Here is a 16,890-nt window from a genome sequence, read left to right as displayed (position 1 = left end):
TCCCCTGCGGAGGCAGGAGGCAGAAGCTTGGTCCTGCGGCAGCCAAGCTTCCCTCCTCCCCTGCTTCTTCCCCCAGCGTGGCGCTTTCCGGCCCCTCTGCCCCTCCTCTCACCGGGCAGGCAGCGTGCCACTCAAAATCGGCTCGCGTGCCGTGTTTGGCACACGTGCCGTAGGTTGCCGACCCCTGCTCTAAATAATGATGATTATGCAGCTATAGATGCTAAACAGAAAATAGAATGAATAAAAAACACTACGACAGCGTAGTAGATTTTCTGCTATCTTTCTCCATACTACTAGAGTTATAAAATTAAAAAGACAGAGAGAGAGAGAGTGTTGTGCTTGACAGTAAAACCTTAGTTTCTTCTAGCAGCTATGAAGAATGAATTAGGTGAGGGAATTTTCCTGTCTACTTATATGCTCTGATTAAGTATTTTTCCTTAATATCCTCCATTTTCTCAGATGCTTTGTGGGTATATGCACTTTGTTCCTAAAATTCATTTGGACCATTTGCTGCTTTAAAAAAATAATCACAAAAGAAGTTTTTCATTTTGTACATAGGCTTCCCTATAACTTTTTACAATTCTGTTTCACGCAATTACAGTTGCAACTGATGCATTCGTGTATAAAACAAAGACTATAAAAAAGAAAAGGAATAGAGATGACACAAAGCAGGGGGGAAGCTACAGTAAATTCTATAATAAAATCTTGGAAAATATTGATATTGACATGATATTAATTTCTTGCCATATCACATTGCTGTATAGGAATATCAGTGGATGCTATTTTGTATTTGCATTTGCCTTTCTTCCATAGGCTATCCACAGTTATCTTTTTTTCTGGTGGTCTTTGACAGTAGTCCAGATAATGGTATCATTGGTTTTAATAGGGGTTTAACATTTGCTTCTTAAGCTGTAATCAGTCCCTAGGTTAATTTGCACTGGAACAGTACCTGTTCACTGGATGCAATGTGAAAGAGTCTGTGACAATGAAGTGCAACTGGCTGCTCTTTTAGCTTCAAGCTTGTTTGTACATATGCAAAATGTTGGTGCTTCTTTATGGAACATATGTATGTTTGTTTTTTTTGTACACTAGGGTACTGTGGAGCTGACATAAAAGCACTTTGCACTGAGGCTGCCTTGATTGCCTTGCGACGGCGCTATCCTCAGATTTACGCGAGCAGTCAGAAACTGCAGCTTGATGTTTCTTCAATAGTTCTCAGCGCACAAGATTTTTACCATGCAATGCAGAATATTGTGCCTGCTTCCCAACGTGCCGTGATGTCTTCAGGACATGCACTATCCCTTGTCATAAGGCCGCTGCTGGAAAGAACCTTCAGTAACCTCCTGGTGGTTTTACACAAAGTATTTCCCCATGCTGAATTTAGTCAAGGTGACAAAAGAGAAGGTACTTAGTTTTTTTTTTTATTTTTATTTTTTTGCTCTTAACTATTCTGCTCTAGGTTGGAAAAATTTCAGGTAGCTTTTCTTTTAGCATCCTTGTCCTACTCCTAGCCTGAACTGTACTGAATCAAGTTTGCACCAGCTTATGCCAGAACTGACTTTGATTTGCTTATTTTACTTAGACATATAATTAATTGTAATAATAATTGTAATTTATTAATGTATTGCTGTACTGTCTAGAAGTCCCAGTCAAGAACCAGAATCTCATTGTGCTAGGTGTTGTAAAAATGCAGAACAAAAAGATGACTCCTGCCTCAAAGACCTTACAATCGACGTTATGACGAGACAATAGATGGAGACAGACAATGAAATGCTGTTGGTCAGCATGATGGGGAGTGGTATGGACACAGCAGTGGCTCGTTGTCCAGTTTTTTTTGGGCATCACAGCAAAAGAGAGTTGTAAAGAGGGATTTGAAGGAGGTAGCTTAGCCGATGTTTATGAGGAGCTTCTCCCAAGCATGAGGGGCAGCCTGGGAGAAGGCATGGTAGTGCTTGTTTGAAAATTTAGCAAGTGGTTGATGGAGACTGGCATCATGGCCTGATTGGAGGTGGGAGTTGACATTTTGTTAGCAAATGGGATATAATGGGTAGATTGGGGGATAAATCATGAAGGGCCTGGAAAGTGAAGACAAATAACTTGATTTTTTTTCAGTGCTTGCTTATGTCCATTGCAATGTAGATGTGTGCTTGCCCTATGCCACTGGAAATTTTTTCCTTCAGTGGTATCCATCGGGTCGGCTCTGGTGCCCCTTGGAGTTGCACGCTCATAGTACCGGTATAAAGGCTCCTGCCGACCCATAGCCCCCTCGGTTCCTTTTTACTGCTCGTGATGGTTGCTGCAACTGCCTCGTCCTTGTGTTCACAAGTACTCCTTATGTGGACTTTCTAACCTCGTTGTATATAGTTATCTTTTATTCTTAGTAGTTAAGTTTCAGTTGTTAGATAAATAGGTTAGCGAACACCACTCAGCAGGGTTAATCCCTGCCCAGTAGAGGTGAATGCCTCGGTCTCCATGGTTTAAGCCTTGTGCTTCTTGCCACAAGCCTATGCCTGCGAGTGACCCCAATTCCAGCTAGCTTCAGTGCCTGGGGGAAGCTCACATGTAGGAGCGCTGCAAGATCGGCAAAGACTTCAGGCCCTGCAACAAAAAGGATAGAGGCACTAGATTCAGATTTATCCTCATGGAGGCAGCATTTCAACCTCCCTTGGAGCCGGGGCACTGAGTACTTCAGCAAGGAGTGCCCCAGCTCTTCGGGAAACTCAGCACCGTTCCTCTCTGGCACTGAGAAAAGATGCTCCTTCTTCTTGAGAGCCTCAGCATCCCCAGTTGGTCATCCTCAGTGCCGAAGAAAAGTGCACCAGTGAGGGACTTTGGCACTGCTCTCCATCACCAGTGCCAAGAAGGAAGCAGAAAAAGACCAATAGAGGTCGATTCCCCCAACCTTGAGCACGGAGACACTAGTAGAGTGGAACCGCATCAGGCCACTCGGTGTCTCTAACAACTCGTGCGGCGCTATTGTCTCCGGCACCTATGGACTCTCCACCACAGGAGAGCCACCGGAGCTCCACTGCCTGGGTGGTTCCGTCAATGCCAGAGGCATTTCAGGCAGCGAGAGATTTACTCTCTCTACCGGTACCACCATTCCCAGCTGTACGGGAGCTGTCAGTGGCAGCACCGGTGGGAGGAACCTCCATGGCACCGAGGCCTCAGGTGCCTTCAAACGGGAAACTGGCCACGATGGCCCATCCCCAATCTCCTCCCTCCTGGCACTGCTTGCTGGCACTGGTCGGCACTGCTGCACCCTGGTCTCCAGGAAAGGAATCTTCAGAGACTGATGGGGAGGCGGAGTTATACACCTCTCTCAGGAGCCGGCACCATAACTCCAGCTGGCACTACCCGACCATAGACCCAAGCCAAGGCATCCCACCTGTGGCTTGGCCTCCAGGACAGTGGCAGATACCAGTATAGTGGCCTTTCTAGAACCCCTGGGCTTTTCCGCCGATGCAAGGGTCCCATTCCAGAAGATCATACTCTGTGGTGTAAGAGTCCAAAACACCCCCACCGCTCCTCTTGGAGTGAGATCCAGGCTCTGGTACCAAGATCTATGCCAAATATCAACACCCGACACCACGAAACCTGTCTAGTGCCAAGGGTGAAGAACAGTGTCCTTTGCCTGTACAAGTGTCGTCCTCTGCCTGTACAAGTGAGGCTGTCGCGGGAGCAGACGATTACAAGGTGCATCAAGAGCTCCTCAAGAAAGTGGCTCAAAACCTGGGTATCCAGGTAGAGGAGATCAGGGAATCCTCCCATGCCCTGGTGGACATTCTAGTGGTAACAGGCCCTTCAAGAGTGGCATTGTCACTAAACGATGCTATTATGGACCCCATAGTGGCATTATGGCATACCCCGGTGTCCCTCCAGCCAATGGCAAAGAAAATGGAAAAGAAATAATTTGTCTCAGCTAAGGGGTGCGAATTCCTTTATACACCTCTACCACAACCTTTGGTTGTGTCAGCAGCCAATGAGTGGGGAACAACAGAGTCAGCAAGTGCCAAGGCCAAGGATGCCAAAAAATTAGACGTCTTCAGCAAAAAGGTCTATTCAACAGATGGCCTTCAGCTCAGGATTGCAAATCAGCAAGTGCTCCTGAGCAGGTATAATTTTAACTCCTGGGACTCTGTGTTGAAATTTAAGGAGCTACTACCAGAGGAGTCCAGGCAAGAATTTGCAGCTCTCATGGAGGAAAGCAAATCTGTGGCAAGGGTGTCCCTGCAAGCAGCCTTGGATGCTGCGGACTCTGCAGCTCGATCCATGTCCTCAGTGGTGGCAATGCGAAGCTCTGGGCTTCAGTCCTCGGACCTACAGCATGAGGTTCAACAGTCATCACAGGACCTTAATTTCGAGGGTACGTCATTCTTTTCTGAACAGACAGACTCCAAGCTGCACAGCCTAAAGGACTCAAAGGCCATCCTGAAGTCTTTAGGGCTTTATACATGGCATCCTTGAGGAAACATGATGATATGCCTCAGCTGGCTCCTCTTTTCTTCCCACCACCCACCTGGCAAGACTACAATAGAAGCAGAGGCTTTAGGAGAAGACCTCTGCACTAATCCTGGTCCGCACCTGCCTTCTCCCCCTCCCCCCGACACTCTGCAGGGTCTAAGCAGGCCTTTCGATGGGACACTCAAGGACGATGTACAAGGACAGAACTGGGATCCAACTTCCCTAGTTTTTGTGGACCATTTATCCCATTTCTGTCAGGCATGGGCCCGTATTACCTCAGATTTCTGGGTGCTATGCATGATAGCACTGGGATATAACCTTCAGTTTAGTTGTCCGCATCCCCATCTCTCTTCTATTCCCGTTATTGCCTAATTTTGAAAGCCAACAGCGATTTCAGTCCGATTCCAGACCTGTGAAAGGTCAACAGATTCATGAAGAAGCTAAAGTTCCTCATGGTCTCCTTGGTTTCTGTCATCTTCTCCCTGGAACCAGGGGACTGGTACACTGCCCATGATTTGAAGGACGCTTACTTCCATATCTCAATCTTTCAGGGATACAGAAAGTTCCTCAGGTTCGCCTTCTTGAGGAGAGAGGGTTCAGGTGTACCCTTACTTCAGTGACTGGCTGGTGAAAGGTCAGACCAAGGTCCAGGTGGAGTCCAACATAAAGTTAATACAGTCAACTTTCCAGGATTTAGGTCTGCTAATAAATGTGAGAGAAGTCTACTCTCTCCTGGGTTCAAAGGCTAGAGTTCATTAGGGCGATCTGTGACTCAGTTCAAGCAAGAGCCTTCACCCCAGAAGCACAGTTCCAAGCAATAGGGATGCTTATAGAGAGCCTCAGAAATCATTCCATTACCACAGCAAGAAACTGCTTGAAGCTCTTGGGCCACATGACATTATGCACCTATGTGATTCAGCATGCAAGACTTAGGTTCAGACCTCTCCAGATGTGGATGGCATCTGTATACTAACCAAGCCGACACCACTTAGACACAGTCATCACAGTTCCCTCATCAGTGATTGCCTCCCTCCATTGGTGGCTGGATCTGCTGGCAGTGTGTGTAGGAGTTCCATCCTCAAGACCCTAACCATCAGTGTCTCCTGTCACAGGCACTTCGCCGATGGGCTGGGGGGGCTGACTTGGGGTCCCTCAGAACTCAGGGCCTCTGGTCTCTGGAAGAGCTCTTGTTACATATCAATGCCAGGGAGCTCAGGGCAATTTGCTGGGCCTACCAGGCATTCCAACCCCATGTGGAGGGCAGGTGTGTATCAGTTCTCACAGACTACACAACAGTGATGTTTTATATCAACGGGCAGGGAGGAGTGAGGTCCTTTCACCTGTGCCAGGAAACACTTAGCTTGCAGGAATTCTGCATAGCCCACTCGATCCACCTCAAGGCCTCCTATCTGCTGGAATCACCAGAACGAGCTAGCGGATCACGTCAACAGATTGTTCTCTAGCCACAAGTGGTCCACCCATCCATATGTTGTGAAAGCCGTTTTCCAGAAGTGGGGTAATCGCCAGATAGATCTGTTCGTGATGAAGCACAACAGGAAGTGTCTTCAGTTCTGCTCCTTCCTGGGTCAGAGCCCTGGGTCTCTCGCAGAAGACTTCCTCCTTCCTTGGATGGGTCATCTCTTCTATGCCTTTCCTCTCATACACAAGGTCTTGCTGAGGACCAAGCACGAGTCATCCTGATAGCCCCGGCTTGGCCCTGCCAGCACTATTTACCACATTCCTAGACCCTTGGTGTAAACACCAATCCGTCTACCTCCATTTCCAGACCTGATCTCCCTGGACCACGGCCGTCTGAGTCATCCGAACCTCGAGTCCCTCACAGCCTGGAAGCTCCATGGCTGAACCCCTCAGAGCTAACATGCTCTGCAGTTCATGAGGTGCTTTTAGGGTGCAGAAGACCTCCATTGGAGCCACTTACCTGGCAAAGTGGAAAAGGTTCTCGATCTGGTCTATACAGAGGTGTCTCACCTACATAATCAACAGCACCATTCGTTGTAGACTGTTTACTCCACCAGAAACAACATGGGCTAACCGTGTCATCTATTAGGGTCCATCTGGATGCAATCTCGGCTTTTCATACATGGGTGAATGGCCATTCTGTGTTCTCAAACTCCATCTGTAGTTGGTTCCTTAAGGGTATTGAGAGATTGTATCCTCTGGTATGGCAACCAATCCCTCCCTGGAATTTCAGCCTCGTATTGTCAAGACTGACCGGACTGCCATTTGAAACATTGGCAACATGCTCTCTGCTTTTCCTGTCCTTCAATGTGGCCTTCCTGATGGCCATTACTTCTGCCAGAAGGGTCTCGGAGATCCTGGCTCTCTCTTTAGAACCACTTTACATGGTATTCGTCAAGGAGAAGGTCCAATTGCTTCCGCATCCAGCCTTCCTTCCAAAGGTGGTTTCACAGTTCCATAGTAACCAGGATATCTTCCTCCCGGTCTTCTGTCTGAAACCACATGCCAACAGAGAGAATCAGAGGTTCCACTTGCTGGTCATCAGATGTGCACTAGCTTTCTACATAGAAAGTACTAAATCATTTTGGAAATCTACCCAGCTATTTGTGGCCATTCCATACAGGGTGGTGAAAGGTCTTCCAATCTCAACCCAGAGAATTTCATCATGGATCACTTCCTGTATCTGCACATGCTATGATCTGTCAAAGGTTTGTGCCCTGACAGCACGTTCTACAAGGGCTCGAGCATCTTCGGTAGCATTCATGGCACAAGTTCCTATGCAGGACATTTGTAGAGTGGCAAAGTGGTCATCATTTCATACTTTCACATCTCACTCTGCCATCGCCCAACAGGCTAGAGACAATACTGGATTTGACCAAGGAGTATTACAATCAGCTTGCCAATAAACTCCGAACCTTCCACCTGCACAACTGCTTGGGAGTCACCTACATTGGAATAGACATGAGCAAGCACTTGAATAAGAAGAAGAAAAAATGGTACTAACCTTCCGTAACTACTGTTCTTCGAGATGTGTTGCTTATGTCCATTCCAACCCCCTCCGCCTCGCTCTGCCAGAGTTAGCTGGCAAGAAAGGGGGCTGCGGGTCGGTGGGATCCTTTATACCAGCGCTATGAGCGCGCGACCCCAGGGAGCACCAGAGCCGACCTGACAGATACCACTTGAGGAAGATCTTTCCGGCGGCGGTGCTTGCGGCAAGAGCACACCTACATTGGAATGGACATGAGCAACACATATCGAAGAATAGTAGTTACAGAAGGTGAGTAACTGGTTTTTTTTGTTTAATGCGTTAGAGAAGGGGGAGCCAGTGGAAGGATTCAAAGAAAAGGGTGATATGGTCAAAATGACAGGCTAGGAAAATGATCTTTGCAGCAGGATTTTGAATGGATGTGAGTCGGGCAAACAGCATTTTGAATGGATGTGAGTGGCTGCATTTGTCAAGGCCAGAGAAAAGGATGTTTCAGTAACTGAGACACAAGATGGTGAGCACTTGCACAAGAATTTTAGCTATGTGCATGTATAGGATAGGGCATGTCTTAGAGCTGTTGTGTAGAGAGAACCTGCAAGATTTAAACAGACAGGATATGAGGATCTAGAGGGGTCTGAGTTGAAGATGAATCCAGGTTATGGGCCTGAATGATGGAGAGTATGGTGTTGCTGTTCACAGTAATTTAGAAGGTAGGTCAGAGAGTAAGGGGGATGGCTTAGGTAGGGGAAGCTTAGGAGTTCTGTTTAAGCTATGATGAACTTGAGCTGACATGATATCCACAAGGAAATGTCAGAGAAACAGGCTGAAATTTTAGTTTGGACAGAAGGAGACATATCTGGAGTAGAGAGAGAGAGAGTAGATGAATTTGTGTTTGCAAATGAGATTACTGTTGAGGGGATGGGATAAGGCTATATCAAAGCAACTCTGGCAGCTCCTGGCCCTGGTGCTGAGTCTCTGCTATCTGGGAAGGGATATACTGCTAAGAGGTAGAGCTTCCAAGTCATGCTTCCCATTGTTGGTGAAGGAGTGAGTCCAGGCTGCAAAGAAGGGTCTGTGGCAGTGCCTGGTCGGGTGCCTAGTTATGTTTAAGCAATGACCCAGGTCATTTCTTGGGAAGTTAGTTACTGGCAGGAGTAGTTGAGAATTTCAGCCCTTATTCTTTGCTTACTTTAACATATGCTTAGTACTTTTTAGTGTTAGTACAGAATCTGAAAAGGCTCATGGTAATATATTTACACTTTATGAATGGATATTGATAAACCAAGATGCAGAGAAGTAATGACTTGCACAATGTCACAAAGCAAGTCAGTGACAGAGCCATGAATCCTGGAGTTCTCACTTCTAGTTACCTACTCTAGAGCAGTCTCTGGCTTGAATTACTTAAATTCTTCTCGAGAGCTTCCTTAACAAACCCAGTTGTTAACCTCCAGGAAATACCACCTGAGAAGCCCTTTGTTATTGACACTGTTAAGAGAAAAGAATTGCTCTTTTTGTCATGTTTTTTCAAAGTCTGTGTGCTGTTGCTTTTGCTCTAGTGCTGGTACTTTCCAAGCAGTCAATGACAAAAAGTTTGTTCTAAAGATTCTTTTATGCTTATGGTTAAATGGTCTATATATTCGTTTGTTTTCCTTCCTACTGATCTTTCCTTATTTTTACCAAAGAGAGTTTGGAAGTTTTCATTGAGTTTGAGTATTAGTCATAAACAGATAGATAGAATCATAGAAAAGTAGGGATGGTAGGGACCTCAAGAAGTTACCAAGTCTAGCGTCCTGCACTGAGGCAGGACTAAGTGAACCTAGACCATCCCGGACAGGTGTTTTTCAAGCATGTTCTTAAAAACATAGTGTTGGGAATTCCACAAACTCCCTCAGCAGCCTGTTCCAGAGTGTAAGAAAGAAAGTTTTTCCTAATATCTAACCTAAATCTTCCTTGTTGTAGATTAAGCCGATTACTTCTTCTCCGGGACATGGAGAACAATTAATCATTCTTTTTTATAACACCATTCTCTTTTTTATATATATTTGAAGATAGTTATCAGGTATCCCCTCAGTTTTCTTTTCTCAAGACTAAACCTGCCCATTTTTTAATCTTTCCTGAGAGGACAGGTTTTCTAAACCATTTATCATTTTGTTACTCTCCTCTGGGCTGTTTCCAATTTGTCTATATCTTTCCCAAAAGTGTGGCACCCAGAATTGGACAAAACTCCAGCGGAGGTCTGTCCAGTGCTGAGTAGAACAGGACAGTTACCTTCCGTGTCTTACATTTGACCCTCGTGGGGTGCCAGGTTTCAGCCTGAGCCTGAACATCTACAATGCAATTTAACAGCCCAATAGCCCGAGCCTATGAGCCTGAGTCAGCTGATGGGCCGGCCACAGGTGTTTAATTGCAGTGTAGGCATACCCTAAAATCAAGATATATCATGTCTACTGCTTTACCCCATCCACTACGCCAGTAACCCCGTCAAAGAAGGAAATTAGGTTGCTTTGGCAAGATTTGTTCTTGACAGATCCATGCTGGCTACTCATAACTCTAATATCCTCTAGGTGCTTACAAATTGATTGTTTAATAATTTGTTACAGTATCTCTCCAGGTATGAAAGTTAGGCTGACTGGTCTATAATTCCCTGTTTGTTCTTTGCTACCCTTTTAAAAGATGGGTACTGTGTTCCCTTCACCAGTCCGCTGGGACATCATCTGTCCTCCATTGAGTTTCTTGAAGATAATTGCCAATGGTTCTGAGATTACTTCAGCTAGTTCCTTAATTACCCTAGGATGAATTTCATCAGGCCTTGCCAACTTGAATACATTAAACATTCTTGAACCTGTTTTTCCCTATTTTGGGTTGCGTTCCTTCACCATTGAAGTAAATATTGTGTTGAGTATGTGGTCACTATTGGATGAAAACCAAGATCCACTTCAGTTTAGGCTTAAACAGTTTCTCTTAACCTTTATTTTGTATGTTTTAGGACAACACTATTATTATCTATAAATTACATATACAGGCAGAAAAATATAAGGCAAGAAAGTTAATTGATCAAGTTACCTCTCCTAGGAACAGGGTGACTCTCTTCAAATTTCAGGTCTTTGCTGTTTTCTTTTCCTGTGTCTTCTCTACTCTTGTTTTTAAGCACCTGTCTTTTATCCCTTGTTTTGTAGCTTTGTGCAGACTCAGTTTACCAAGTTGCCTCATCTGTGTACCTATCTAATTAAAACATTATCATGCATGAATCACAATAACTAGCCTAAACTAATAGATTTTTGTTTATCCTGCTAAAACTTGCTTTCATCTGTCCACTTCTGTCATCCATTCTCTGCTTTCAATCCAGTTGGCTCTATCCAGTTCTTATCTTAAAATAGTTATCCTTCTTATTGGTCTGTTTTTGTTGGCTGGGATTTTTGGCTTGTCTTGTTGGTTGGGGAGGCACATCTGAAGCCGCCTTGGTGCTCTGCTTTACCCTATTTGCACAGACCAAAGATTTTACAACTAAGACATGCAAACCAGGTTTCATGGGTTACACAACCCTGAAGCTGTTTCAGTTAATTTCTGAAATGCTATATCAGCAGAGACACATTCAAAATGCACATTCCTTTACAGTCTTATAATAATGTGAAAGTTACTAGTGACGCCCCCCCCTTAACAGCTAGTAGCCGTTATGTCAGCCAGCGGCCATTAGGGGGAAGCAGACACTTCAAGTACACAGTAGCCTGAACTTTTCAACTGTCTTCCCTTTCAAGGCCTTAAGGTAGTTAGCCCTGGTCCCAAGCCCGTTTTCACTAACCAGATAGCAAAAGCACGGGTCTGACAACCACCAATCAAGTGTTAACACGGCAAGGGCCTTTGTCTGAATGTGTATAAAGGATCTGTAAAATGTGTGTAAGACAGAGTTTTTGTACCAAGGTGCAAAGCTCTCCTTTCTTCTGCAAAATAAAGCAACTCCTCCTTATCCCTGTCTGGCTGTTGTTGGCTCTCAGCTAGGTGAACCCGATATTTCGGTGACAGTTTCTGGCGACTCCGCCGGGACTCTCCTAGCTCGGACATTGGACTCTGGACGGCTTGCGGCACCCGCCCGCTCCCTCCACCCGTGGGCAGCCAGGCGCTGCAGTCCGCTTGCAGCCGGGCGAGAGGGGCTCCCCCCTCCGGCCTTGGGGTGCCTCTCCCGGCTGGGCAGGCTCCAAGGGGGCCGACACAGGCAGCGCTGGCTGGGGTCTGCGACCTCCGCGTGGGGCCGGCATTGCAGGGGGGCTCGGCACAGTGCAAACGGCACCAGGATCAGTGGGGGCCCGCCCCTCCACTGCCTGCCGGGCCGCCGCAGAATCCTCCCTCCCTCCGGTGCCTGCCGGGCCGCCGCAGAACTCTCCCTCCTTCCAGTGCCCGGGGGCTGCAGGAGGTGCTGGCTCAGCCGCTCCTTTAAAGGCGGCTCGGCCGGGCCGGGCTCAGAGCGGTGCGGGAGGTGGAGGCCGGTGCAGGCGGCGGGGAGTGGCGCGTCCCGGGGAGCCCGGCGGCACGATGAGCAGCGGGGATCACTAGTTCCTGCCCCTCCTCCCCCCCCCCCCGGGTCGGGGTCCATGCCCCTTCAGGGCTGGGCTGGCCGCCCCAAGATTGGCTGGAATGCCGCCCCTTGCAATGTGCCGCCCCAGGCACGTGCTTTCTCGTCTGGTGCCTGGAGCCAGCCCTGCTTGTGCTCTCCTTTGTCATTCTCTTGTTTCTAATGTATTTAAAGAACCTCCTCTTCTTGTCTTTTATGTCCCTCGCAAGTTGTAACTTATGTTGTGCCTTAGCCATTCTGATTTTGTCCCTACATTCTAATGTTAGTCTTTTGTACTCCACCTGAGCACTTTGTCCATATTTCCACTTTTGTAGGATTCCTTTTTGATTTACAGGTCATTTAAGAGCTCCTGTTGGAGCCATTTTGGCATCTTACTATTCTTCCTGTCTTTCTTTTGCATCAGGATGGTTTGCAGTTGTGCCTTTAATGTGGTCTCCTTGAGAAACTCCAGCTCGCCTGATCTCCTTTTTCCCTTAGATTTTCGTCTCATGGAACCTTACCTACTAATTCTCTGAGTTTGTTTAAAATCTGCTTTTTTGAAGTCCATTGTCCTTATTCTGTTGCTCTCATTCCTTCCTTTACTTAGAATCATGAGATATGGCATTTCATGATCACTTTCACCCAAATTGCTTTCCACCTTTAGATTCGTAACCAATTCCTCCCGGAGCCACAGTTTGGCCATGCCTGGTCTAGATAATACTTAGTCCTGCCACGAGTGCAGGAGACTGGACTAGATGATCTCTCGAGGGCCCTTGCAGTCCTACAATATTATGATTCTACATGTAATAGTTTTAAATATTTGTGCTCGTATGCCACATTCCAGTTGATTGTTAGCATAAGTAAGTGATGTCTAGAATTTTTTTTCTCTGTTTGAGTTTGAATGACAGCTACGTGGTATATGCTTACCAGTTTAATTCCAACCCAGCAATGTTGGTTTTTGCTTTGTCATTCCTGTTTATCTTGAATTAATTTGAAATGTAGATTTCCAGTCATGCTGAATCTTCTACCAAATGACTTTTCTGATTGGCTTCATGTGCTCAGGATTTTTCAGTTTACTTTCTTGCATAGTCTTTCTTCTCTGTTGTATTCAGTCTTTTACTTTCATTTAAGAAGCCCTGTACAGTTAAATTCAGTAGCTGAGAATGACTTGTTATTGAAGGAATCAAAATAGATTAAAACCCCAAGATATGAAAACAAAGTTGACTTGAACTGACATTGACCATTTTGATATTCTTTATCAAATTTGTGTGTGGTAGAAAGCAGTTCTCCGTTCCCAAACACAAGTTGTCCACTTTATCACAAGGAAAAATATTGAAATATGAAGTATACTTCTGAAATTTTGGGGGCTTATTTATTGTGCACAATTATGCATAGTCAGTAAGTAAGTTCAAATCAATAACATAAACAATGAATGAATCTGGCAGCAAAATATATCAAGAGGAAACATTTTGTAATGAGTTAAACCAGCAATTTTATTTATTGTAATACACAACTTATTTTTGTATCTTTATGGTTATGAAAATGGCACGTTGCTTGATGGTAAAAGGGCATTTGGATTTCTGACTAAACTCTGTATTTTAACACTTTCTGGGTAGTATTGGTTACTAAAATCACGTAGTAATTTCTTATACCTTCTGATATTTAGACATATTCTTCCCACTTCATGTAGTATGTATTAAACTTTTTTTAACCAAGAAATGTCCAATGTCTTTTTGTTGAAGTGTACCAAGAGATGACAGAACTCTAACATTAATAAACATCTCATTTTGAACAGATGCACCAAGTCTAATATTAGATGATAGTGAAGATGAAAATGCTTCAATTTTTGAGACAGGCTGTCACTCAGGATCACCAAAGAAACAGTCGTCAGCTGCTATACATAAACCCTACCTTCATTTTACAATGTGAGTATATTCATTTAGCTGTGAAATTCATAGGAGATCTGAAATTCTAAAGTCATATGCTGATATTCTGCACTTAGAGTTCAAAGAAAGGGTTTATAAAGGTGCTTCATGGCAACATCCTTATATTTATATCTAAATGTGTTTAAAATACCGGGATATGTTTATGGAGAGATTTCTGTGTTGAAGTCTTTATGAGCAATTTTCCAAGCCATTCACACTCCTGTGAAGTAGTAAGAATGGATAACTGGGAGCTGGTTCTGTCCCCATTTAAACCTGTTTTGCATGCTGAGCTCTATTTAGCTTGAGAGTTCTCCTTAGTTTAACTAAAATCTTTTAAATGTTTTATAATGACTTTGTGTTATTACAAACAGCATATGGGTATTCGAGAGTAGTGTTTGGCCTTTGGTACATAGCATTTTAAGAATGTAATTTCCATGCTTAGCCCCTGGGATATTTTTGAGACATTTGCTGTGGAGATTATAAACCTGAATTTCCAGCTGTTTTAGTAAGGAAGCAAAAATGCTGGTGTATTTTGGAAAATATTAAGTGTGCAATACATTAGCTGCTTTTTTTTTACTGAGAAGTACTATTGAGCGTCAGTGGACCAATATCCGTTATTATATATGTTTATTGCATTTAAATCTGATATTACAAATTAATTTGTTTCAGGTCAAATTTCCTTGTATTCCAAAAAGCCTCCTCTTAATTTTTTCCTCACTTTGTGTGTTCTTAACTGCTTTTCTAAGGAAAGTTGCAGAGACATTATAGGTTAGAATTTGTGTATTAAATTTGGATGAAACACAACTGTTTATATTAAGATGGATGCAGCAACAAAAACCTAGAAATGTTAATTTTAATATGAATTGTTTAGAGTAGTATTTTGTATAGATTCTGTTGATGCCTATTTCACTAAGGAAAATGTGAGGCCAGTAAAGGGCATTGTTTAGTAGAGCCATCTTGTGGAAGAAAGAAATTTTTTATTTCTGAACAGTGATGCTTAAACAGTATTTGCAGTAACATGAACTTAAAAATAACTGATTAGCTTAAAATAAAAATCTTGCTGTTTCCCTGAAGGTACATTGTCAAGCACTGCAGGCCCAAAATTCAGGTTTCAGTTGAAACAAAAGAAAAGAAAAATGTACACATATAACTAATTTTTAAATTTCATTATACATTTTTTTGGTGGATGGATTTATGACCTTCCCCATCAGATTTGTAAAGCAAAAGACAAGTTTTGTGCATAATGCATGGCAACTAGAAAGTGATTGACCCAAAACATAAAGTAAAACTGAGCAATCTAGTTTCACTCTTCAAGCTGAATGAATTTTAAAGAGTAAACCGAGTAATAAAGAGAAAATTAAATTAATTTTAAAATTTAGCTTTCAAATCAAGGTAATATTAATGGGAAGAGACACTGCTTTAAACCCCTCCCCCCTAATACCTGGCTAGAATCGTTTAAGATTTTTGCCCTTTAACAAAAATACAAAGTAATTTGATAGACTCACATTTGCAACCTTTAAAGGGAGTGAGTGTTCCCAGCTGGAAGCTTATTAGTAAGAAGTGTGCAATATAAATACTAGACTAGATACTAGACCCAAAAATAGGAGAGTGCTTCAGCATTTTCATAAATCCTTTTAAATCGATGGGACTTAAGAACATGCTTAAAGTTAAGTACATTCTTAAGTGCTTTGCTGAATCTTGGGGTCTTGGCAGTTAGAAATGCATTGGCATGAAATAAATAGCCCCTGTGCAATATTTTTAATTCTGAAAACTAATGCGTCAATTTCACTTTGTTCTTAGAGCGGACAAAGAGCTTACTTAGATAATTTTATATCCTCACCTACTATCACCTAAAACCCCCCAGAAAATAAACAGCATAACTTGCTTTTAGACAGCTGACAGGTACTTAGACAATATTTTTCATCCTTCATTTTGGTCTTTTGTGGGCTGCTAAAAAGTAACCTTTGTTAGCTAACACCTTGCTACACACATGACTAAAGCTAGATGTTTATATCCACATCCGATCCGCAATCCACAAAAATTGTCTATGGATATCCGCAGATTTGCAGGGTTCTACTAACAGCTGCACGGGTCACTGCGCAGCAGTGACACAGGGCTGTGCCAAGCCCCCAACCTCCTATTGCCCCCCACTTCTCCCCACGAACCTCCTGCCTCACTTCCTGCTCCACCCCCGCCATATCTCCTTCTCTGCTCCAGGCAGGGAGGGTACAATTCTGGGCCCTCCTATGCAACACTGCCCTTCCAGTGCGGGGTTCAGACACCCCTATGCAGCTGTGGCGGATCTAACGTACACAGATCCGGCCTGGACAGACAGCGGCAACAACTACTCTCTCCATAACGCTTGCTGTTGCTGCCCGCTAGTTTAAAGTACAACTACACCTCTTTCAGAATGGTGCTTGGCTCACTCCGTTCTGGGAGTTGTAGTTTACCTCCTCTGTTTTGAGCAAGCTGGGGACTAGAACTCCCAGAATTCCCAGCGGACTATTGCCACATATCGCAGCCTGCTGCTGTGTGAGAGCTGGAGCCTGAGAACTGGGTCACAGCTGCTCTGTTTGGGCGAGTGTGTGGTGGAGAGCTCTGCACAGATACAAAATTTGTATCTGCACCCAAGCTGCGATCTGCAAAAATGGTCCGTGGATATCCGTGGATTAGCAGGACTGTAAAGCTGCAATTATAAACGCATACAAACTCACATGTGAACCTTTAAATGGATTTAAGAGTGATTATATCGATTTAGCTTCTTTTGGTAAGGAATATATTTAAGACAGTTGATTTATAATCTAGGATTGCATCAATTTAATAATACCCACACCGATTTTGCACTGATTAATTAAATCAATTTCTAATCAGTTACACTGTTGCAACTGTGTGTATAGACAAGACCCAAGGTAATCAGTGCTGAAACTGAGGCATGCCAAAGTTAGCACAGTACAGTTGTAGGATCTCCAATAGAAGATCTCTATTATCGT

General features: G+C 44.1%; 1 protein-coding gene across 2 annotated transcripts in view; it reads left to right on the top strand.

Annotated features, from left to right (window-relative positions):
• Nucleotides 1-16,890, top strand: part of ATAD2B (ATPase family AAA domain containing 2B) — a 167,184-nt gene that overhangs the window by 70,205 nt on the left and 80,089 nt on the right. For both annotated transcript variants that reach the window (XM_024194058.3, XM_024194057.3), the window contains exons 16-17: nucleotides 1,093-1,404; nucleotides 13,771-13,900. In XM_024194058.3, coding sequence (XP_024049826.2) covers nucleotides 1,093-1,404; nucleotides 13,771-13,900 — 442 coding nt within the window. The remainder of the gene's footprint in view (nucleotides 1-1,092; nucleotides 1,405-13,770; nucleotides 13,901-16,890) is intronic.

This window comes from Terrapene carolina, unplaced genomic scaffold (assembly GCF_002925995.2).
Source record: "Terrapene carolina triunguis isolate 2854851 unplaced genomic scaffold, T_m_triunguis-2.0 Scaffold42, whole genome shotgun sequence".
Classification (NCBI taxonomy): Eukaryota; Metazoa; Chordata; order Testudines; family Emydidae; genus Terrapene; species Terrapene triunguis.
This window is presented reverse-complemented; position numbering and strand designations above follow the sequence as displayed.